The 25,897-nt window shown below is 43.3% G+C and overlaps 1 protein-coding gene across 1 annotated transcript; it reads left to right on the forward strand.

The window, feature by feature from the left end:
- Positions 1 to 529: 529 nt before the first annotated feature.
- On the forward strand, positions 530 to 18,389 carry LOC124997246 (neurexophilin-1). The gene is made up of 2 exons (XM_047570815.1): positions 530 to 1,186; positions 14,184 to 18,389. Exons 1-2 carry the CDS (start codon positions 1,130 to 1,132, stop codon positions 14,955 to 14,957), a joined length of 831 nt encoding a protein of 276 aa, XP_047426771.1. The 5' UTR covers positions 530 to 1,129; the 3' UTR covers positions 14,958 to 18,389.
- The last annotated feature ends 7,508 nt before the right edge of the window (positions 18,390 to 25,897 follow it).

The raw sequence follows: 25,897 nt of genomic DNA on the forward strand, positions 1-25,897 counted from the left end.
TGGGGAAAGTCTTTATTAATTAGAACTCGCTGAGGTGACGGTCACTGGTTCATTAGCGGTCGCCACGTACCTCCATACTCCTGAGCAGGCCTGCGGAAAGGAAGAGCAACCCGTAACACGTACCATGGGGCGGTATCTGAGGATAATGTCGGCTCACACCCCCTCTGTTATGACACAGGAGTTGCTTTTGTTGTAATGAGCACGGTCTTTCCCAATCAATGATGTTCACCGACCTCACAGTGATGATTATATTTAATGACGGTGGATGGCGAGAAAAAAAAGAAAAAAAAAAGAAACGTCCACAAAGTTGTCAGTGGGTTAGTGAGGCAGGCAGTTGCGGGTTGATGGAAAAGACAGGTGGAGAGGTAGAAGCGCTCATACAAGTGGAACAGATGTTTATTGTTGTTTAGATTTATTCTTATTGTTTCTTATTTGATTGGATGCCTGATGAATTGAGTGAATGGGATCAAATTACTGAACGAGGGAGACGCCGGATAGGTGGAGACAGATTGAGTTAAGGGAGGGGGGAAGAGAGAGAAAAGAGGTTCGAGAAAGAGAAGTAAGGCACAACCAGAGAGAGAGAGGGAGTGGGAGAGAGAGAGAGGGAGAGAGAGAGAGAAACTGTTTAAACGTGTGTTCCCTCTTCAGTCTCAGCATCGCTCAGTTTCTGCAGGAGGCTGCAGCTCCATCCCTCCAGGATCTCCACTGGCACCAGTGACCAGATATGATCAACCCACTTCCCAGTCAGCCAGTTTCTCTCTGAACTGGGATTTTTTTCCCTTTTTTTTTTTTTTGTTTTTTTGTTTTTTTGCATGGATGATTACAGCCTTCCGCACATTCATGGATTTCTCACACCACAACTAATTTGACTGAAACACGGAATTTGCGCAAAAAGAAAAGACAGAAAAGGGGGCTCTCTAAGTGGTTTCCAGCTATTTTTAGGCTTGTGGAAGCAGCACTTAAGTGTGCTCTGGACATGGGACCGTGCGTCCGCCGAGAGAGATCCGGCGCCATAGGAAGAGCATCTTCCTGAAGAAGGAAAAGCCCGTCACCGGGAGTTGTTTTAATCTGCATATACAATTGATTTATTACTACCAAGGAAGGGAAGCTGTGGGTTTTACGCGCCGGAATGATGCATCCCAATCGCGGCTTCATTTTGCTCCTTCTCAACGGAACCGCTTGTTTGGTAAGAAAAGAGTGTGGATGTGGGGGGGAAAAAAAGTCACACGCATCTCAGTCCTGCACGTCTCGCTCCGAATAACCTCATATTACCCATGTAACACTTCGTGCCTGCGCCAAGCGGGACCATAAGATGTCTGCATCCCATTTACAACAACTTGCTGCAACTTGCAAACTCGCTGATATAAGTATACCCCAAAAAAAGAAATAAAAAAAAAGATTTACAAAGAGGTGCATGGATGACAACTGATAACTGAAGCGACGCTGATCAAGTTGATATATAATCAGAGGATGCGGAGAAGCGCAGACCATTCCCCCCTTGCTGTCGTCTGTTTTGTGTAAACGCATTCCCGCTGGTGTCTGTGATATATTTTTTGCACTCACTCGTAATTTTAAGACACTGTCATTCACTTTGACCCCGCGCTGTTCAACTACGGCTGGTGCACTGCCCTGTTCTCAGGGGACGTTGGCAGCGTGCGGAGCGCACCGTGCCGCCCGAGCTCACAGAGGAGTTATAGTGTGCACATTTGGGGCCACTTCGCTCTTTAATCCTGTCATTCATTGTGCAATTCGGGATTACATTAAGAATGTGACAGCATATGATTGTGTTAATAGTCATGGTAAAGCAAGCAAACAAACAAACAAACAAAAAATAATCGAATAAAGGAGAGAAGAGCAAAAGAAAAGATCTGCAAAATCTTTGAGGTTTCACATTTTATAAGCACTTAACTGAGTATGCAAAAAACGCCACATGCAAAACTCTATGCAGTCTTAAGAAAGCAGTTTTTCCTTCAGCAGACCTTAAGTTTAAAAGAAATTACGTTATCATAAGTTTTTACTATGATATACACTTAATACATCCAGTAAAATCACCCTTAACGGCCATGTGGTCATACTGTGTGGAGACTTACAGTAGAATCCCAAAGACAACAGCTGGAATACTCTTATCACATCAAAAAGCCACAGAGGGAGGTGCCACGCAGCTTTTTTGACGAACTGTCAGATATGATTAAAAACTGAATTCATCCTGAAAGCAAACAGATGACTGTAAAATTAGTGAAACCTTTCAGAATAACCTTCTGTTACCTAACTTCTAACACAAAAATATTCAACAGTGGAACCTTCCTCAGGACCCCCACTAATCCTAGGCACCCAGTGTGTACACACCGAGCTGCTTCTGTAGTCTTAATAAATACTTGCAGCATTACATAACCTTAACTAATCAAACTGGGATCACCCACTCCTCTTTCATGTGGCAGATTTATTAAAAAGCAGCCTTTAATGAGAAGTCAGCGCTTGACTCACATGAGAAAACTTGAAAACATTCTTCTTCTGTTCGGAAACCCCAGGGCTGAGTGGTGCGCAGTCATCACAGGGCCCAGGGAATGAGACGGATAAAAAAATGAATAAATAAAAAAAGAACAAGAGAAAATCACAATTGAGTGAAATGTTCAAGTGGCGGCGAGTAACCATTCACTTCCCCGTTTATGACGGCATCCGCTCAAGGATGACCTTGTGGGTTTTGTACTGAGGCATTCTCTCTTCCGATGCACAAAGTAAACAAATAGTCCTTTTGTTGATTTGAGGTCTAACAGACAGCAGTTGTGAATGACTAAACGCACACTTGGTTGACACAGAGCTCTCTCCACACATTCTTTAGTCCTTTGTGAAAGAAGACCACACGCTGCCTTAAAATATGGGGGATGAGTGCCTTTTCAGTTGTATCACGAGATACGAGGGTGAGGATAATGGGCTTAACAATCACTTGTTGTCTTGGTTCTGTAAGCGGTTCGTGAGCCGCGGGGCTACAGCCTATTGTAACCCAGAAGGTCTGTGGCTAATGATAATGAAATTAATTGGGGCTTTTTCTCTCCCTCGCCAGACCATGTATCTATGAAAAACGTACATGACATCCCTCAGCAGGAGATGCTGGGTAATTCATTAGCCCTGTGACATTGATAAATTATGGCACAATTAATAAATTAAGTAACTTTTTATTTCGCACCAGGGCTGTGATTAATAATCGCATAATTCTGCTATGCATTAAAAATTTGATCCGGATGATTTTCTGTTGTAATAGCTCCGCAATTCTCAGAGAGGGTCACGTCTCGGGGGACACTTTTGCAAATGGCTACTAATATAGATGACTATTAACACAAGGTGCCAGTCTGGTTGTTGTTTCTATGATGAATGGTGTGTTTCAAATGTTAATTATTCTCTGTATTTGAATGGAGGGTTATGAATAATATAAACCATCTCAGTTGCATAATTGGCTGCTTGAGAAATTATGTTTATTTCTGGCAGCAGTTTGGTGAGCTTCACTGATGAAAAATATCTCTATCTGATACTTTGATTGAAATGCCGATGTGCATATGTCAGGGGAATAATCAGGATCATTCACCATGACAGTTTGCCCTTTAATGTCCTTGGGACAGCAGAGCCTACATATTACTTTGTGTTGCAACTCGCTATTATTTTCTATATTGTTCTTTGATAAAACGTGCATTCTGTTAGCTCCAGGTAAACCTTCAAATATTTGCACGAAGAAGCACAGAAGTAATCAGCACTAACCAACTAAATGTCTCAGCTCTGACGTTGTAAGAGCATACTTCATCACGGAACTAATCCAACAGCTGATGACACATTGCAAACTGGCAAGTACAGACAGGTGTAAAGATGAAGAGAAAGAGAGGAAGGAAAAGGAGGTGTGGATAAAGTGCTAAAAAAAGGCATATGTTTAAAATCTGCCCCGCACAAAGTCCGTGTCAGTGACAGTCATCCAAGATTCTCGTACGTTTTGCAGAAAAAAGCATCACAGGAAACGTTTTAATCCACGTACAATGCCTCAACTGTGCACGACACAAGGCTGACGGTCCGAATCCTTTGCCCGCCGGTGAAGGCTGGGACGGGTGAGGTCAACGAGGTGTGCTCCGCTCTCGTTCAGCCATCTGAGTAACTCCAATGAAGTGGCCTCAAACAAAGAACTGACCTGAACTCCTCCAGAAAACTGCAGATTTGATAGATAGGTAATCCTTCAATTTATCCCACAGCGGGGACGTTTTCACTGTCACAGCAGCATATAATTAAGGACAGCGCGCAGGGAAAAAAAAAAAAGTTGATATTAAATAAACAGCAGTTGTACGTGTGTGGTCTAGTGGGCGCACACTTGGTTGTGCTGCCTCACAGCGGCAGGAGGAAGGGATCTCCGGTAACGCTCCTTCCGTAAAAACACGTTAACATATTTGCACATGTCCGCATTTAATTTACCCACACATATAGATTATCCGCTCAGGGATTCTGTGCTGTAACCTACGCGTGGTGAAAACTGCCGGGACTGCTTGGGCTCTTTGTCCACGCTCAATGAACACAGATGCTCTTTCTCGCAGGATCTTTCTGGAAGGGATCGCCTCAGGTAGCCCCTCAGTGGCCGTGAGAGGCAGAATTGCTTTATACTCATTCTGATTGCTTTCTGTACAGACGCAGACGTTGGCCATTATGCTTGAAAACTGAATTCCACCTCTGTTGCTCCGCACAAAATGCCACTTTTTTGCAGATTGAATTTCTCTGAAGACATTCATACATACTTGAAAGTCTACATACCACGCTCGTCCCTGCGCACGTAGGTAATTGAAAGTGTAAAGAAAACCCGACACTTTCAGTAATTCGCTGTGGCGAATTAAGATCTAGTTGTGCTAAGTTTTTCTTTTCTAAACTTTTACTATCACCCTACATTTGACTTTGCCGTCAGGAACGTAACACTTATTTAACGCGGCGCGTCAATTAAAAACAAATTACGTTTCTACACTGTGAGCTTCCAGAGCCCAAATCCCTTTTAAAACAAAAAAGGGATTGAACGCTACGGAGTGAATCATAACATAACAGTCTTAACAACTGAGACAACAGAAGACATTAAATCCAAGCTCGCCTGTAGGTAGGTAGCCTGGAACGCCGAGACAGCATGGCGCAACAATGCACCAACACGCATTGTGGAAAAGCTGAAGATTTGTGTGTAAGTTTAAAAAGCACAGGCTGTCTGACGCTAATTTTAACCACACCAGACTCCTCGCTCCGCTTTGACCCATCACAAACCCTCAGATTCATGTTTCTGAGATACCTGTCCTCCTCGCGGGGTCGCCGACCTTGTCCGCCCAGATACGTCCCCGTCTAAGCAGAAACACCGCCTCCATCCTGAGAAAGCAAACAGGAGAAATAACTCGGTCTGTTACCAGCATGCGTTGAATGCAGCCACAAGTTTAAGACGGCAGCAGCGGACTGGATGCCTTCTACTCTCTCACTCGTGTCCTCTTTGACATGCAGATTACAATGGCGACGGCAGAGCCTTGACTCGAATCCTGACATCCATACAAAACAAACAAATTCGCAATTGTCGCATTTCCCATGCAAGGAAAGCGCGTGGCGGCGGCAGTGAAAGCGGAATAAACAGTTTATTGTCCTGTACTTCCCCCGTGTGAAAATATAACAGATAATAAGAGGGTGAGCTGAGAGGGATAATTATCATGCGATGATATCTTCAGCGGTAGCACAATATGCACTTCTTTTATTAGCCATCCACTTAAAGGGAGAGAGCAAGTGACTGCAGCCTCTCACCAACCCTGTGGTTAAACAGCTAAAATCAGAACACTTATTTTAATCTATTTGGGAAACAAAGACTCTAATTCATTTAATAAATGATGTGCTTTTGGAAGGAGCCACTTCAAGACGACGCGCTGGACTAATCCAGAGCGTGTATTTATCAGGTTTCACGCGCTGAATAACTTCTGTGCGGCGTCAGTGAGCACACACCTGACACAAAATTACAAAACCTTGATCTTTTACAGGAGTTATTTCTCGCGATTTGAGCCTGATGCAGTTATTTTTCAAATAAAAATGTGTGGCCCTTCAGCTCAAGGCTGGAAATATGTCAGACATTTGTTGGCATTTTGGAAGTCGTCAAGCCTCTAATGCGAGCAAATCCGCAGTTTTTCTCCGTTATGTTACGAGAAATTTAAACTTTCACTAAAAGTCCATGACCTAAACTAAATTACTCTGTTATTCAATCAGCGGCTAAAAATAGCTGTAAATAACTGTAGCAGTTCCCATTTTAAAGGTTTTGCCACTGAATTCGCAACAGATCGTTCAGTTTATTGTTACTTCACAGCTTCAGCTTACATTTTCATGATTTTCAAACGCTCTGGATAGGGAATTTATTTTTCCAGTACATTATGAATTAAACATTTGTCAACTTCCAACTCCCCTTTATAAGAATTTATCCATAGAAGTAGTTGGTTTGCACAGATAATCCTTACATGTGTCAAGCAAGTGTGTTAATATGAAGCAAAACTATTTTTTACCTTTTTTTCCACTTTGTGATTTTAGTTAATTTGATTTAGTTCATTTTAGCAGAATATTTTTCTCTCTCTTTTGCTCCATTCAAACAAATAACCCAACACTGAACAATCACAGGCACAATACAGAAACATGAGGACGAGGTGGATGAGCAGGACTGGGCAACCCCTCCTTGCCTGTGAGGCGAAACAGCTTGAGTTATGCACAACCACAGCCCGGATGACCCCAGAGGTGCGCACCTTTTTCCCCCCTGACCACCCAGCGAGCCCCTCCCTCAGCCTCCCAGCAGAGCCGCGCCAGAGAGACCGAGAGGAGGCACGGCCCCTGAAACGCTGACAGCTCTGCACGGCGAAGTGCGGGAGCTGTCCTGAGACATAATATGTTGTCTGCTCAAAACCGAGCAATATTTACTGTGGCATTGCTTTGTAGGAGACTGCAGAGGAGACAGAGCAGACCCCAGAAGAATATCTGCAGGTTTGTCGGCTGGTTCGGGTAGTGAAGGGTGGATTACAGCGCACAGCTTAAAGAAAAATGACTCGCAGCCTCGGGTAGAATGAGTGGGTGTAACTCCCAGGGGATCCAGATAAAGATGCGCTTGACTTTCTCACAGAGGAATAACTAAGGACGGGAAAAACCGTAACAGACATTTTAATTTCACAGAGCTTCGGCTGGAACTGACAAAAAATGCAAACTATGTCAATATAGAATGAAGTTTTCATTGTTTCAAGATCTGTAGGCATCTCGACAATATTAGAAAAGGCGATATGGGAGCAGGGGATGTGGGTTTATTTGAAGGGGGAACACGAGGCTGTCAGGGTAGTTTAGCAGTGAAGGAAACTGAAGCTTTTGTGATGCCGCAGGCTCTGCGGTTCATGCTGACCTCATCACGGTGTGACTCGAGCGGCTGGATACCACACCAGAGTAGGACCAGCGAGCAAAAGCCCATTTATACTCCCAGTTCTCTCACAATCTGTAAACAGGCTGTTCTGCATGGATGAGCATCCAGCGTACAGTTCACCAGCGTGCTGCCCAGTGACGGAACACTGGTTTTCAGGGTCAGAGCCGTGCACGCGTCCAGACGAGGCCTGCTGAGGGTCTTTACAGGGGTTTCCAATTAAGGCAGTGCACAGCCACGGGGATGAGGAAATTTTAAGCACGGCAAATTGATTGAGGATCGGAACACTTTTTGAAGACCACATCAATTTCTGAATTGGACTGCAAATGAAGAATATAGGACAGCAGTTATTACAACCTTTTATTGCTGCAGGAAACGTCAATGTGAGCACTCATGCACTCATCCCAGCCTCACTTCACAGTGACCTTGTTAAGTGGTTCTAGTTGGCAAAGGATCGCTGACCTAAAGCACAAAATAGATTTTCTTTTTTTTGTCAGTGCATTAGTGACAAACAGCACATGCAAGCATTTTATCTTGCAAACCGCTGAAGCTAACATTTCATTAGGTTTGTAGCTTACGTTCACGGTAAAGAATAAACCGGCTGTTGAGATGTTAAAGTCACATAATTTGTTTGTCAGCCGCGTTCCTTCTGAACGACGCTTTTGTTTCTGTTCTCCAGATTGTGTCTAATCCAGCTGAGATGGACATTAGTTCACACCTGTTGTGAGTGAGTAGTGTCGGATGTCTCCCAAGCAAGCACTTGTGGTCGGATTTCACTTCCCTGCTCACATTTGGTTTTATTGCTTAAAACACAGAAAAGACCTAATTCAGCCGGAGGATTGCTGAGGCAGTTGTTACTCCAGACTTATGAGTGACCAACCCTTTTTGTCAGCTGTAAATAGACTGTGATGCTAGACAGAACTTAAAAGCCATCCGTTGTGCATTTATGTTACTGCAGTGACAGTGCCTAAAGAAATTCTGAGTGTAACAGCAGTTATCTACTAATGAGGAAATCCGAAGATTCAACACCTTTTAGGGCTACTCTAAGTGTAAACACTTACACACTCGTAGTGGAGAGCTGCACAGCTATATTTGCCTGATTTGGCCACTTTGGCGCATACACGTCTACTGAAGGAATCTAACTGCCTTGCTCAATATCATGGTATTACCTTTTGTGTAGCAAAGCAATATTCTTTGAATTGAAGTTTGATTTACCTTAATATTTTTACATCTGAAACTCGTGACACGATTGTGGAGGCTCTCATCAGACAGGTGTGAATACTGTAGCGGCGGCTTTAATCAGCTGCGTTCCTTCAGTTCAGGCATTGCTCCACGCTCCCTTGGGAAGAACAGGGGGAGAAACTGTATCCCTGCCACCACTCTCATCCTTCTCGCACTGCCAACTTGTCGATATCTTATAATGTAAAAATTTGATAGCCAATTCAGAGCCTGGCCTCACTCTGAGCATACACAATGAGCCCGGGTCCGCCGAGACCACACAAACCGAAACCTGTCCAAAAGGAGCTCGGGAAAAAAAAAAGGCTGGAGGATGCAGGAAGGTAGAATAGATTGGCAAAAGACTTTAAAATAAAAAGATCCAGTGTAGTGAGTTTATTCACCTGCGGATCTAAACTCCACTGACCCCTGAGAAGCAGGAGTAAATTATTCATTAAGAGTCAAATGGCTTGTTTCTTGTGAAATTACCTTTCTCGTCCTCACCTCTTCTTGGATCTACACTAGCCAGAAGAATAATTAGTTATAGGGGCACAGGCTTTTTCCGACTTTAATCATGTAACAGAGAAATCTCCTGCAGTGAGCATATTACATCTGGAGACGGGCAGAGGGGATGGGGGGGTGGAAGAGGAAGAATGAAGTATTGGCGAACACTTAAGAAATCTGAGCTGCCTGGGTCTTTAATTAAAAATTGATGTCATATTAGAGATGAAGATTTCAGCTCAACAGCCAGAGGAAAGCGCTTATTGAACTTGTCATCTCCCCAGCACAAGCACATGCTTTAAGCCCTGCTGGGTGGCTCGGTGGGCAGATAGTCTATATAAATCAATCAGCTTACTTTATTCTAGATTCTATATGAGTAGAAAAGGCAAAATATGTAATTATACGTCAGCTGTGTTAGAAACACATTTCAAAATTGCCAATAAATTTGGCTCCAGAGTCACCGCGAACGCTGCAGTAACAGAATTTCTTTTCACTGTAACGTCAGCGCTGCTATATCATCATCGTTTTATGATGGACAATTACCTCATTAAAATATAAATGATGGATATAGATAGATAGATAGAGAGAGAGAGAGAGAGAGAGAGAGAGAGAGAGAGAGAGAGAGAGAGAGAGATTTAGAGCTGTGTTTGTGTCCACATAGTCACATTTCTTTTAGCTTTGTCTAGTAAAGAAACAGACAGAAGTCTTGTCATTACAAATACACCTTTTAGGTTATGCAAGTACAATGCAGTTTTTTGTGCAATAGCGGCTCTAAAATTTAAGATATTTGATTCATAAAATGACAGATCAAAATGGCTAATCACTTACTGGAAGACATTTTCAATTAGTTTCCATTTTATTGTTGTTTCCTTCTCCCGGAGTTTCCTCTTTTTCCTGGAGATTCAATTTGTCATGAGAGAAAACACAACAGAACTCATTAGACCTTGTGCCTCTGAAGTAGACTTTGCAGCTCATAATACATACAACATTTGGACAGTTGGAATGTGTACATTTTGGAGCAATATCCCGCTCTGACACATGGTCTGTCACCTGTCCCTCGCTTCTGTGAGAGTTATGGCTCAGATTTAAGTTAAGTCGGCCTTTGATCTCTGTGCTACAGTACATTACGGCAACTGTGTGTTTCTGTCACCGGGGGAAAGGGGTTAAAATGGCATACCTGTCACTGTAACAGGCTGATTATTGCCCATGGAGCAGGCAGGCTTGAGAGTATCACTCCCCATACTTCCTGCTGGGAGAGAGGCCTGGGGCCTGTGCTCGCTGAGGCTGAATGACTCACAATTACCACAGCGACACAGCCCGCAGCCACCTCCCATCCTCTCCAGCCGCTTCACTGACTCACTTAGCGCACATGACAAATGACAAAATCACCCCGAACCTCCACCCCCTCACTAAGACCTGATTGCCTATCGCCCACACTTTGCCTACAGTACTTAAAGCTGGGATATATCTTGCCAAGCTCCATGAAACAAAACAAACTTTGACAGAAACTTGTTCTGGCCATTTAAAACATTACACTCGGTTACACAATGTGCCGGGTTTAAGGTGTAAATATTAATGTGACCACGTGAACCGAAAAAGCTTTGAAGTTAGAGCTGCAGTTGGAGAATATGCTGAGGCTCATCAAAACACATCTTTAATGTTACAGCACTAAAAAGCTATTATCTGAGGTGCATCCTTAATAACTCAATTCTTATCCGAATATGAATCTGGTACTGGCCATTTGGATTTCATTGTCGAGTGTTTCAACCATAGACTGTATCTAAATATGGACAATGCATCCCCACTTCCTCACATTGGGCAAACCGACGTCAATTTACCAGGGATATGGGTGGAGGTGGAGCTTATGACATATACTGCAGTCAGTCACCAGGGGGAGCTCTACTTGCTTTGTCTTGTCTTTTGTTCTATGGTTTCAACCCATAGGGAGGAAAGATGCCAATCTGAGCCATGACATTCAACTCCACAGTGCTCAGGTGCCATGTATGACTACATCACTATTACTCTAATGTGAACTGGTGGATAAAGCCCACCCAAACTACTTAACTGATCTGAAATCAGTTCCCGTCAGAGTGCTTCCAGACCATCTTTCCACCACAAACTATAAAACCTCAAAGATGACTGTATTTTTAATATGAAAACAAGTGAGTGACATTATTACCGAGATAACACTAGAGCTCAGTACTTAACCGAAATTACAACGAGGCATGCTTTCAGAAATGTGAAACTATTCCACCAAAATGAAGCGTCGCACTAATCTTGTCCCTTGTGAAGACATCACTGAAGTGCATTTATTTTACACCATTTCACTTTGCTTACATTTCAAAAGTTAAAGTTGGCAGAGCTCTGATGGATAGATCTTACACCTCATATACTTTCCTAGTTAACTGCAGAGAGGTGAGAGAATTGTAGCAGTATGCAGTTTTTTAGAATGCAGAATGAAGTGGAAAAGCTCGTTATAATATTTAATGAGGAAAAATGTGATATGTGCTGCAGTGTAATGTGTGATTTAGGTGACGTTCAAGATACATCATTCACCAGACATGCAAATACAATTTAGTAACCCATGCTACTATCCATTTCCCGGCAACAGTCACCACTGTGTTTAAAGGCACGGTGGTTCGGATACCGCAGTCATCGTTACCGCTCTGGCTCAGTTTTCCATTTTTTTTTTTTCTCAGAGCCATATTAAGCTCATTCTAACATTTGTCTTTGACAATGATGCTGTACACTGAATCTGACAACTCCAGTGGCGCTAGACACTTAAATCTTCTGTTCAACAATAGCAAGGCACTCACTTCATCTCCTCTCCTGCAGCCCAGCCTCGCAAGCTCTCTAATGAAGACTGTGCAGGAGTAGAAGAGAGGAGGGATGCCTTGCGTAATGTGAAAGCTACAACAAAGCTTATTGCAATACGTTGCTGCTTCAATATGTGTGCCGGCCCCGTCTGACAATTACTAGAACCTTAAAACTAAGGGGAGGTTTCGTAGAAATCCACGGTGGCATGCTTTTCAAGAACCCTAAGGGGGCTTCTTGTAGGACACTGCAGGGGCTCTTAAGTGCTATCTGGGGAGGCAGGCAGAGTGCTACCCTCTGTGCCCAGCAGCTCATTGAAGAAGAGAAATCAAACACAAACTCATCCTTCAGCAGGAGCCATAGGGACTGGTGTGTCATCAAAGTCGTCCCGTCACCCCTCTCTTTCCCCTTCTGAAAACAACAGACAGGTCTGTAAAGAGTAAAATCAATAAATCTTTAGTGCTTTTATTTTTTTCATTATTAATGAGGTCTCAAAGAAGATATCAGAACTATCTGATTCAGGATGAAGGAGACCTTGTCAGAACTGTTGTCGGCCCCTGTGGGGAGGCTCGAGGATCTGAGCAGCAGTGTAGCGTAGCAGCAGACAGGTAACCAGAGCAGAGGACGTCTGGCCTGTAACACCCCCATAGGAATAAAGCCAGATTAAGGGATGGGGTGGGGGGGGGGTCCTCTCATCTGAGTCCAAACACCAGGCCACAGCACATCAGTGGGAATCCGTTCAGGGCAGTTGAAATGTGATGCACATTGTTATGAAGGGAAATAAATGTTTTTTTGGAAAGAAAGAAAATCAATATCACTGACTGACTGCAGAGCAAGCGAACAAATCTGAGGAAGCTTGAAAAACCTGCATAAGATTGAATAAAAATGAGTCCGACTTAATAATCCCGACTAAGCCTGTATAAGGAAGCCCTGGCAGTCAAGACAGTAGATGGATCAGAGCACAGACAGGGATGCATGCATTATGCATCATTGTAAAATCTCTCTGGGTAGAACACACAGACACAGCGTACGCATTTGCATCACTTATTGTTTGCTTTTACCACAAGTCAAAATTCACAAATGATGTGAGTTCGTGTTCTCCACTGTCAAACCCGGAGGACAAAACAATGCTGGATACTTCCATGGCACATTAGACAGAATCTACCTGTTAATAGATCATTACCATTGAATAATTACCCATTTTCACATTCACAAAGCTACTGCTGAGCACAGCAGCACTATGTTATCTCTCCCCCTCCTCTTCCCCTCCTCTCAGTTGATGTTAACATCTGACAGCTTTGTGTGTGCGCGCGTGTGCCCATACAGATTTTTTTTCTTTAATTAAAACACTGGAAGTCTTAATTGGACATTACACTTTATTCTTGGTCCCTCCCGCTTGCCCACCTCCCCTTTCTCAAACGCTTTGATCCTCTGACCAAATGTTTTGAGGCAATAACAGTTTCCCCAGCACTCAGACTCACACAGCAGAGCTTATGAAGCAAAAAGCTTTAAACAAGAAACACTGCTTTCCACTTTGGCTTTGCTCCTGCTTGATTTGTGTATAAGAACCACTGTTTCATTCATTTTGTGAGAATGAGATTGTTAAAAATACCATTGGCAAGGTGGAAATATAACTACTGTATGCACACTTTAACTACAAGCATAAATAGTGCTCCCTTTTCATGCATCCACCCACCCACATATGTCAACTTCCAAACTGCTGTCAAATGAACAACTTTAGAAAGACTTTCTTATCGCCATTTTACATCTTTACTTGCCTTTGTAGAAAAGTGACTGTTTTGCAAATGTTGATGAAATTCCTCAAGACCACAGATCCTGTGAATTCAGTTTTGGTGCGGATTTTAAGTTTAAATGTGTTCTTCGATCCCTCTGGACTCGGCAGTAGCTGACAGGAGGCACATGGGCCCATTACAAGTGAGTTTAGGGAATTACACCGACTCTGTGAAAACTAGACATAAAGGAGTATTTTGTCCTGCAGCCGAGGTAAACAAAAGAAGCAGCAATAATAGCAAGACCTGTAAAATTTCAACCATTTATTTATATATATAACACTGATGGAATGTCACAGTTAACACCACTGGAGGTATGAGCGGTAAATTAAGTATTGATTAAATCTTTAATTTGGTTTCTGTCCACGTTTCTTTCCAGCTTGTTAAAAACAGCCTACTTTCTTTCTCTCTTTTCTTCTTCAATCCCCTCCATCTCTTTCCAGGTGGCTCTGGGTCAAGAAGAAGATTCGTCTGGCCCCAAGAGCTCTTCAGACGACTCCTCCAAGACGGTAGGCCTTCTGAGCGGGCAGGCTCCCCTCTCGCCCCTGAGCCGCTGGATGCTCCACAGTAAAAGCAGAGCGGCTAATGCAACCTCTCTGGAGCTGCCCTACCGCTCCCCGGTCCCTTTCTCCAAGCAGGAGTTTTCTAAACAGGAGTTCTGGGAGATGTTGGGCAGTGATCTCCTCAAACCTGACACCTCGAGCTCCAGGGTGAAACGCCGGCCGATCGTTAAGACTGGCAAGTTCAAGAAGATGTTTGGCTGGGGAGACTTCTATTCCAATATCAAGACAGTTAGGCTTAACCTCCTGATCACTGGCAAAATTGTGGATCATGGTAACGGCACGTTCAGCGTCTACTTTCGACACAACTCCACGGGCCAGGGCAACATCTCAGTCAGCCTGGTGCCACCTGTCAAGGCGGTGGAGTTCGATCTGGAGCGTCAGAGCGTAGTTTACCCAAAGGACTCCAAGATCTTCAACTGCCGCGTGGACTATGAGAAGGTGGATCGCAGCAAGCGTACCTCGTTGTGCAACTACGACCCGTCCAAGACCTGCTTTCAGGAACAGATCCAGAGCCATGTGTCCTGGATTTGCTCCAAGCCTTTTAAGGTCATCTGTATCTACATTTCGTTCTACAGCACGGACTACCGCCTGGTGCAGAAGGTCTGCCCGGACTACAACTATCACAATGAGATGCCCTACCTGCCCTCTGGCTAGGAGACTCGCGGGGGAGCGGGGCAGGAGGAGAGAGGAAAAGGGGGATGAGTGGGAGTACGGCAAGCGAGGAGAAAACCAGGGCTGTGAATTGTCTTTAGTGCCATAGTGGCAGTGTGACACCTTAAAAGAAAAACCTTCTGTAGCCTGACTAATCTAAAATGTAAAACCATATATGCAAAACAAAAACTACAGTATGCAGATATCGAGGCATTTGGAATGCTCACCTACAGCATTCATTAACTGGACTGGTAGTGAAAAATCAAGCACCGGCAACATGCACATTCTTACCTCAATCCAGTTTCTAAATGCCAACTTCTCGCCAGCAATTTCTCTCCTCCATTAAGTCATGCTGTGAATGTCCTTTTAATCACACTTTACAATATTACTCTTTTACAAAGTCACAAGACAGTATTTTAAGATAATGTGTGCGTTTAAATGCTGTGATATGATTCACTGGAGAGCGGCATACCAATTCTGACTTTATTACAATTGATGATTTAGTTTTTGCCGTCGTAAACTGTAAAACAATCATGATTTGAAAATACCACAGAGAACATAAAACATTATTTTACGAGAATGTGATGTAACCAGACGCAAGACCAGTCGGGCCATTATGTTTTTTTAAAGGGCGATTTTTTTATATGAACTTAAATCCATCCCAGAAAAATATTGGACGTTCCTCCTCGCACTCAGTCTGTCTCTGTGTGTCTGCATCGTGTGATGTAAGCATCCCTCCACGTCATCTTCACCATGTAGTGTTTACCTGCCAAATCGAATCACAATATATCCTTCGGTTATGTTGCCCGCACTTCAATAAAACAGAAATAAAGAGCGGCCGAGAGAAAGAGTGATACAATTTACACAGAAAAAGAGGAATTACTCAACAATGATTCGACTGGACCCGGGCTGAAGACAAGTTCGGTGTGATGGGAATAACTAGATTCGGCGTGGAGATAGAAATGGCCCTCTACACTTAAGAGAGAGCGAGCAAGGTGGGGGAGTGGGAGACGGAGAGATTCAGTGAGCTCTTTTAATTAAAGTGGAGAAGGAGACGTAGAGTATGCAGCGCCTTCTTTTGTCTCGTCTGTATGAAAAAGATTACATTTTGTTGCCGTCAGGATTCCTGATTTCACGCCTTGATAACTTTGACTGTGTGAGGGAGAATGCTCTCTCCTGACAAATACTGTTCGCTAAAGTCAGCCTGTTATCTTGAATAAATGAAAATATTATCATAATAATTACATATAATTTAATCTCCTTTAGAACTAATTAAGGTTTCCACGAGGGGGCAAAATGCATTCCTTAAACACAAGTCAGCGGGTAGGATGAGAGGACATTCGTGGGGACTGTTGTGGCTTTTTTTCCCCCTTTTTTTTTGCGTGGAGCCAGCAGCTAAAGCTCAGCCAAGAGTTAACTGCTCTCATTAAGATAAATGGCCACTGGCTGGCCCATCTCATGTTGCTCTCACAAACAATATCAGCGGAGAGCAGCGCACAATGGAGCTATGAATTAGGGAGCCTGACATTCTGTGTGCTGAGAGGTTACCACTGTCCTGTTTATGAGGACACAATGACTTCTTGGTTCATTAACAATGAACGGTCGCACGACAGGTGTGAGGAGCCATTAAACAGTGACATCAGATAACCAGTTTGATGCTAATGTACTGTGACATCAGTGATATTAGCCCAGATCAGTGCACGTGCATGCTTGGCTGAAACTGCACGACCAAGTCCCAGGTGGACCCGCGCAGCGGCGAACGGTCACCGTGAAGCTGTCCTCCAGTGGGGGGAGGCATAATGTCAGACATAAATGCAGCGCTTTGACAGCTCCGCGCGAGCTCGGGAGAGCGGGATTTCGGGGGAGGGGTTCGTTCCCTCACATACTTTTATAGGAAAATCAACTTGTGGCCGAGAGCTAATGGCGACAACGCACAAGCATGTCTGCTGTTCATCCGTCGGAGCGCACACATGCTTGGATGCCCCGCTTGTTGACAGCACCCTCTCACTGTTTCAATATCAAGACTTCTCACTGAGGAGGTTTTCCTACGGAGGCTACTATCAATCACAGTGTCAGGTTACAGTCTGCGCATATTTATTTGAAAGCCCGGTCTCAGTTGAATATACAATGTAGGCTTGGCAGGAACTCAAACTAAAACGCCTGATACTCGCCCCGAAAGTGCATTTTCCTGAAATAGAAAGTTCCATGTGTTTAAAATGCACCCGCCAGCATCTTGCGCTCTGTTCATCCATGTCCTCATCCTCCAGCTCTCTCTGCCCCTTTCCTCTCTAGACGTCTGCATGTTACTCAGCCATATGCTCCGCTGTCTTCATGCTGTTGTCCTCTCCCCGCGTGTGGCCTGGCTGACTGGCCTCAGCCTCCTCTTAGCCTCTCTACTTTTCATACCCTGTAGTTGAACCATGCTGTGGGTAGTCCCTCACCGCTGCCCCGCCCACCCCCCTGCACACTGCGCTGAACTGAGCTGGCTAATCTCTGTGAGCTTAACGTCGAGCCAAGTGAACATCGGCAGCGAGAACTCCCCTCGCTCCGTCTCAATCTATTTCCCCTCTATATCTATATCCCATCAAACAGATGCGTGTGCGCACACAGTCTTAACATGTGCTGGTGTAGGTATTTTTCCTCTCTCCTGTTCAAAGCATTTTACATAAGCCCCTGGATTGTGAGGACGTGAAAGCTCCTCGAGAGCACACCAACAGAGTGCCCGACGCAGACACGCCCCAGTAACCTCAATACTCCTCCCCTGTCCTGCAGGGCATCTGAAGGGAAGTTGGATACTAACACGTGATGGAATCAAAGCTGGGCAACGCGAGCCCACACTGTACTGATGCTGAAAAAAGCAAGGACACATGTTGGGCTACCTGCAGAGGAGAAGCCCCCTCACTCTGCCCCTTACTGCTTCTCTCAGATTTACAGCAATACTCTCACCGAGACTCCACCCTCTCCGCCTCGCCGAGGTGCGTTACAGAAAGGCTGCTGGACTGAGTTTAAGAAACAGACGTGTTGCTGTGGACAGTGTTGTTATGGCAACAGCCTTATTGTTGACCCATCCGGTGCCAACAGACACATGGGTATTTGGCCTTAGAGACTGCAAGACAACACTGGTCCTCTTAGCAAAGAATAGTAACAAAATGAGACTGTCAAAAATATAAATATACATGATATATAAATATATATATATATATATAAATAAATAAATAAATAAAAGCTAAGAGTCCTGAGATCTGAATAAAATTGTATTTAAATGTGGGTCATGCAGTGAAGGTTGTCTGTTTTACTTTTCCGTTGCTCATGGTTCTGTTTCTCTGTGTCATGTGGATGATATACTGTATGGATGACATGATGGCATTTACTGTGGTTTTCAACATTCGAAAAATCAATAAAGTACACCGAAGTACTTGAGCCACCTCGATCGTAGAAGAGCCAGGCTATATCTGGTTTGTACTTTGTGAGTAGGAAGGGCGTGCCAACAATGCTGAAGTCTCTGTTTTCTTGTATTTGCATACCCACACTGTGTGCCAAAGGCAAAGAAAAGATGTGACGAAAAATTTCTGCTGAGGGCTCTTGCAGATATACACGCAGAGAGAGAAATAGAAGGAGGAAATCGGAGCAGAAAGGAAAATGGGGTTGAGAGAGGAAGGAAATGTTTCAGCTGGAGTGATGCATGAACACAACTTCATCCCCTAATTAGCCTCCTCTTTATCCCCCCCCTCCCCTCTTGCGGTTTCTTTGTTGTGCATCTTCACGCTCCTCGTTCATTTTAAAAACGCAACTGACACTAAATTCATACGACTCCTTAATTAAATCCCAGACAACTGTTAACGAGGGTAAGGGTTCAAACATTCAGCCGACAAAATCCCTTAAAAAACACGATCGATTACGGCATGGCCAGCGGCAAAGCCAGACCCTCCACCCCATTCTCCCCGTACTCCCTTGTTCCCATAAAAGCGCTGCCTGCCTCAGGATAACCTTGCCGGGGATGATGAAAGGGAAGAAAATAAGTCAACACGGAGACAGAAGAATAGAAATCTGACTTGGATGAAAGCGGAATTAAGGTTAATGTGAAAACTGAGAGCAGCATACTGGGTCAGACACGTGCACGGACACACACACACGCACAACGCGGGACGTGCACGAATGCACAGAGGCGGTGGAAAAATGCAAGCTGCAATCATTGATAATGGAAATAAGAGCTTACAGCAAGCACTGAGATTTTTGGTCGTCTGCGAAGAGAAAACAAATCAAGACTGTTCGCTTCTCAAAGAGGAAAGGGCATTTCAGTAAGAGTAATGGGGAACTGGACTATAGTCAATTGAGTAAATAACTAGTCATGGCACAAGGAGGTGGGAGAAGGTGTGTGATGCTTAAAATGATAAATAGACATCCAGAAAAATAACCTTGAGTGATGAAAACGTGTGCCTGGAAGCAAAAAGGAAAAAATAAAAATAAGAAAGAAACAATAAAAAAACGCGAGGATACACTAGGGATGTACTTACTCCTTTTCGGTACTTTCTTTTGAACAGCAATGCTATCTGGTTTGTAATTTTATCCTGCACAATGATAAATACGAGTCAGTTTCTTTCATGACATGTTACACCACAAAGTGTGGTATTGCTCCGCCAGGAAACGTTGCACCCTGAAACATCATCCGTCGCTCACAGCGTTGATAAAGTCGAAGCTCAACCAGGACGCTCTCATTTCTTCACACTTTGAAAATTATCAACAGGGATTAGACCGGTTCACCCATTTGTTGATATATGAAACCAGCGTGATGCAGAGCTTTTATTAAAAATCTGATGACATTCATCTGTTACTAATATGATTCAGGTTTCTCCTTGATGACACTCACATCAAATCAGTCTGTAAACAGTGGAATGAGGATAATCTTCTTGGCATAATTTAATTTTTTTAATCCATTTTTGCAAATATATATTAATATATATTTATTTAAAGGAGTAACATAGACCCAAATCTCTTTTTATAATCAAACGGTATAAGGGGTCAGCCTGGCTGCTGATTAGTTTAGATTCCTAATAATGGTATAAATGTGGTTTCAGAGGATTTTTCACCCTGAGAAAATGAAAAAGTGGCGAATATGAATGCTGCGCGCTTGGTTAAAATCATATTTGCATGCACATGTGCTGAACTAGAAAAAAAAAACATGTTTTATATTTTATATCATAAGTCTAGAGTACCATTAGTGTCTGTGCAATCTGTTTCCGCATCATGTTGCACGATGTAGATCTTATAGAACCTGATTAGGGCTTTTGTTACCTGGATACCGACTCCATCCAGATGCAATTTATTACCGTACTTTACCTCGCTGTGTTCGCTGTTGGGTTGCGTGTTCCAGTGGTCATGGTCACGCTTGTGTACAGGCAAACGTACACATGCACTCGCGAACATGAAGTGGTTTCATGCTCAAGCATCCTAATGCTCTCTGTGCTCTGCCATGCCAATCATCTAGCTCCCGGTAGTTTAGACATGCGGGTGGGCCAAGTGAGCATCATGGGAGACAGGTTACATCAGACAAGGACATATATAAGCCTCTCGATACTCCTTTCACAAGAGACTATTAAACCCCCTATCTGCAATTCACTAGGCTGAGTGGACACACAATGAAGGGTGCACATGAGGCCAGAGAGGCTGGAAAATTATAGTGCAGTGAAGGGGTTGAGGGGAGGGGGCTGTGAGAGCTTCTTGCAAAAGAAAAGCACAGATGGCCTAGGACTACATCATGGTGGGAAGAGAAAATAATAACTGAATCAACTAATTAGGAGGGCAGAATTTCACACACACACTCATCGCATCAACATTCCCCACCTGAGCTTGAAAAAAAAAACACGTTTTATCTATAAATCAGATCGAGAAAAGGAGGCTCTCAGATGGAAATAATCAAAAGCCCGGCTTTTCCGCTCCACCGCGCTGCGCAACACAACAACACATGTTGTGGAGTTTCATAGCGGAGTGCGACGGCAAATAGCTTCACACGTCCATGCCAGAGTGGAACCTCGAGATGGGCATCTGTGTCATGAAATGTGGCAGTGTTAGCTGGAGGACATGATGAACACGCTAAAGCCGTGATCTCTGTATTAGCCTGAAAAGCGGACATTTCCACTTAACTAAAGGAAGCGACGGCGAGGAGGAGGAGGAGGGGTGGGGGTGATTAAAATTCTGTGACAAGGCTTTAAATACCAGCCAAGGATCACAGTTGTGCCCTTTGGCAAAGTAATTATTCACCCCCTTAGAAGACAATCAGGTGTGGACGTGTGGTCGTGCACGTGCTCTTGGCGAAGAGTGTCGGCATCTGTCTGTGTTGCGGAGAACCGGAAGGCAGCGAGGGAGGTGTGAAATGCTACAGTTTTTCCTCTTTTCATGTAACTGAGAAGTGTTTATGCCAAAAGTCTTCAGAGGAGAGAAAGGGTGTTTCGGCTAAGGGCTCCTATCAGACGATGAACACGGGAAGGAAGAAAGAGGGAGACATAAAACAAGGGTTGGTAAAGGTTAGCTTTCCGCCTCTCCATCACTGTCTCTCGCCAGATTTTACATTTTCTCTCCCCTCTTTCAGGTCTCAGAAGGAGGAAGCGCTCCCCCGCTGAGGCAAGACAGAGGCCTAGCCCAGGGGTTGATGGGATGAGACTCTCATTGGGAAAACTGTCCTTCAAAAAACTGGAACTTGATGGATGTTTTTTCGGCCACGGTTTTGCCTCCATCTTCCCTAACACATCCTCGGTGCTTTCTTCCTGGCAATGCTCCATCTCCCTCGAGCGTCCTCTCTTGCCCTACCAAGTATTTAAATGTGGGCCCCAACGCACGCTAACTGCAAATATATTTCAGCGGGTTTGTTTTTGCTGACAATCTGCTCCTTAGTACTGCAGGGCAGGACTCTTGCTTGATAAGTCAAAGACGTAGTTGGGGGGCTTGCTGCTTCTTGTTATCTTTGGGACACGCACGCACATACACGCGCACGGAGCCGTTTCCCTACTCGAGCTTGTCACGGGAGCACGTTGGGCTCACATCATTATCGGCTCCCCTGCACAGGTTCATCACAAACTCGACGATGTGCAGACTCAGCTGCAGACAACGCGCAGCACCTCAATCAGTCTTCATTTGCGGGCCTCTCTGTGTAATACATTACTGCTTATTTGGAGACAAGGAAACGGGGATCTCTCAAGTGAGAATATTCTTACAGCTGAAATTTTCACAAAAGTGATTTCGAGACATGTTTCGCAGCTGCGTCCCGCTGAGCTCAGGCATTCTCCTAAAGCAGGACTGAGCCGCAGGCGGCGAAAAAATCAGCGACCTAACAGCAGCATGTCCCATGACATGCACGCACGCTGTATAAGTAAAGCTCCCTTCCACAACATTAAAATGCAGCTGATGGACAAGCAGTTGTTTCACGTCGGGAGGTTTCCTCTCAAGACATAGCAAAGAAATGCTCCGAGACTTTTATTTTTTTCTCATATGAAATAAAAAAAAAAGTTTGGTCTACATCCCTCCGTAAAATGTCTGAATAAAGTTCTTGCTGCAAAGACCTTCTTTTATTGCTCTGATTGAAGTGAAATTGGTGGCTGGGCTTCCCCGTTTACTACTGAGTAAAAAGAGAAAGTCAGGACAGAGAACAGGATCATTGCAGGAAGGTAATTGGAAGACTAGACTTTAATGTGACTTCTCAATGACAATGGACGGTCATGCAGTAAGTCACAGTGTGACATTTTAACAAATTATAAGAGGATCAAAGCCACTGTTTAATTATTTCATATATAGGTCTGGAATGTCTAAAATCCTTTTTTTTATTTTAATGATTTAACAGCACATTTGGAGCTCCCCCAATGTGAATGAGCTGAGACTAATACATAAAAGCTAAAAATAAATCTAAATGGGACATAAATGGGAAATAATTAAATTAAAAGATTCCAACTGCAGTTTTACATTTTTCGTTGGCTACCTAGGGCAACTGAAATAAGCTGTAAACAAAACTCTCATCACAGATGTTAGCTATGTCAGCAAATGGTTGCTGGCTTCAAGTAAAAACATTCATTCAAGTATTCATTCGCCGATGTCTATGTTCCAACTTGACGAATGTAAACCTAATATCCACTTTTTTTTCATTTTTTTTTATCTCTCTGTTTTCTCTCCACCATTGCTAAAAGCTTGTTCACTGTGTTGCTAACTGTGTCTGCCGGCGGTTTGGCTGCTGAGTGTGCAGTACACAGTTTTTGGAGCTTTTTCATTGTAAACAAAGTGCTGCATCCATAAATGATGTTAATTAGAGCAGTGACAGTACATCAAAACAGCAAATAACTGGCAGCTATGAATCCAAAACAATAAGCTCAGAGGGACTAAAAAGTCACACGTGACTGCCTGAAGATTCCCTTTCACATTAAGTTGTAATCTATTGTTAATATAAACATTTTATTATCAGAATGTCAGCGGCACACTTCATGCAGATTGGCTGAAGTATTCAAAATTATAATACTTTAAAATGCACAGTATTGTCCTCTAGATTGTCCCCTAATGTAATGATATAAAAGTGTATACAAAAAGTACAGCTACTACCTACAACTGACCGGTTCTAAATTGTGCAAAATCATGACAATTATGTTACTTAATTGTCAACTTTTCTTTTTTTTTTTCATTGATTTCATTGATTATTTTGGCTGTGTTGCAGCTTGTGGCATGAATTTTTGCAGGAATTCTTCATTTTAGGCACATTTTTGAAATCCAATATCCTTTACTTTCACGTGTCATTTATACTCTAGTGATGCATGTTGCACTCTTAAATGACAGACCTGCTCACAACTACCAACATTTCAAGAGTTTTCAGTATTTAACCCCTTAAATGTCAGTCTGAAAATATGGAGTATTCCATGTTTTTATATTGTTTGTTTGTTTTTTAACAAAAAAAAAAAAAAATCACAAAAACTGAACTAGTTTCCATAAAATAAACAGTCGGTGGAAGGGGCTTTGACAGTAATTAGAGTCTTGGTTTAGCAAGGAATCTGTATGATGAACTGATTGTTTCATTGATATTGAAATTGATAAAAAGCATCTTCTGAAGGATGTTTGTCATGAGTCTGAGTAAAATCGTTGCCTGTGTTCCACCAGATTCAACCATTTTCCCATTGTAGGACGATGCATAAAATTCTTTTATTTCTGCCAGCTATACCATGGAGCCGTGTGACTACCGATGTGATTATTTGTGTGTGTGTGTGTGAAATAATTTTTAAATCAATTGAGCCAATCTGATTCATCAATGTGAATATTTATTTTGCAGGCTGTATGTGATATGTGATGTATGTGGGACAGTGAGTGGATAGAGAAGAATGGGCAAATCTGGTCCGTCCATCTCAAGCCGAGGTATTGCGCTACATTCAGACATGATGGCAAATCCCTGGCATCATGCTGGTGGGTGCCTGAATGTTGTGCAGAGTCTTGGCATGAGATGGAGAGCAGACTCGTCCGCTCTTTGCTGTCCACTCACTGTTAGTATGGGCAGGATCCACAGTGTCCTGTCCTCTTTCAGAGGAAGGGTCAGAGACACTCTCAGAAGTGAAGGACTCCTGTGAGCAGACAGACAAACACACATAAAATACTTTATTCGTCCCTGCGATTAATAAATTATTATGAATCATCCCTCCCGCAAAAATAGTGTTATTATAGCGATATAATAACAGGAACATTTAAACAATGGCATTGTACAGTCAGATGCAGCGCAGTGAGAGAAGCCTCCCACTGTTGCTGACCATTTCAAAAGCCTCTAATGCACTGAAATACTCCTTAATTATTGCTTCTTGAATTGTGAATGAATTTTGAATGAAATGTGAATGAATGGTCTTGCAGCCAAGCTGCATGTTCATCTTGGGCTGTGAAAGCAGTTAGCTCCATAAACACACTAAGAGTTGTTTTTGTTTTTGAGGACATTTTACTTTTATTTTACTCAGCACCTCTTCAAAGACTCATGAAAAACATCCCTGAACAAAAGATGGTCTTTACCAAACCTGAAATGATCACTTCATGCTACAGATCCACACACAGTGTCTGTCTTGCACACGCACACGCACATGCACACGCACATGCACACACACACACACACACACACACACACACACACACACACACACACACACACACACACACACACACACACTTGGGGTCCCTGGTAGTCACATTACTCCATTATATAAGTGAGAAATTCATGCATCGACATCTACATCTACAATGTGAAAAAAGCTGAATCTGATCAAATACAGTAAAAATGTCAAATATCACTAGTTTTCTTCTAAATGAAATGCTGACATTACAGAATGATGGTTTAATACTGGAATCACAGGCAGATTTAAGAATGTAGTTATAATGGAAGTCTATGTGGTATTTTTGACCACAAAGGTGTTCAGAGGGAGTATCTGGCACTACATAAAAAAATCATAACAAATGAATGCAATCAAATCTATTTAATCTTCTATTTTCCTATCTGAGACTCCAATTACCACCAAAGCACCGTCCACCTACTGTTTATTTTATGGAAAAATGTTTGTATTTCCTTTTTTTTTTGTTTATAAGGATTTTACAGCAGTGTCTTTGTGTGTGTACATTTTTGCCAGGCGTCCAGAGGGTAGTAAACCTGAAGAGGGCGCATTCAAAGTGTATTCAAAGCGTGGCGTTTTCTCCCAGAGGCCTGGGAAGCCTTTCTTCCTCTCTATTATTGCCTGTAGCTGTCATTAACACTCCCTTTAACAGTTTCAGCAATTCTTCTCTGTTGTGTTACCATCGTCTCTTCTTCATTTCTCGTCTCTAATTGTTGAGCATTTTGCGATGTGTCAGTGCAGTGAAATATGATATTGCACACTGTTGTCCGCAAGGAGGCCAAGCAGAGTTGGCATCCCTTGGTGAAAAAAAGAAGAACGATGAACCAATCAGGTGAG

This window comes from Mugil cephalus, chromosome 20 (assembly GCF_022458985.1).
Source record: "Mugil cephalus isolate CIBA_MC_2020 chromosome 20, CIBA_Mcephalus_1.1, whole genome shotgun sequence".
In the NCBI taxonomy this organism is placed as follows: Eukaryota; Metazoa; Chordata; class Actinopteri; order Mugiliformes; family Mugilidae; genus Mugil; species Mugil cephalus.

What these genes read in the sequence shown, in the direction of transcription:
- LOC124997246 (XM_047570815.1), top strand. Translation starts at nt 1,130, where the DNA reads ATGATGCATCCCAATCGCGGCTTCATTTTGCTCCTTCTCAACGGAACC. An exon ending in TCAACGGAACCGCTTGTTTG is followed by an intron (nt 1,187 to 14,183) that starts GTAAGAAAAGAG and finishes ATCTCTTTCCAG; the next exon opens with GTGGCTCTGGGTCAAGAAGA.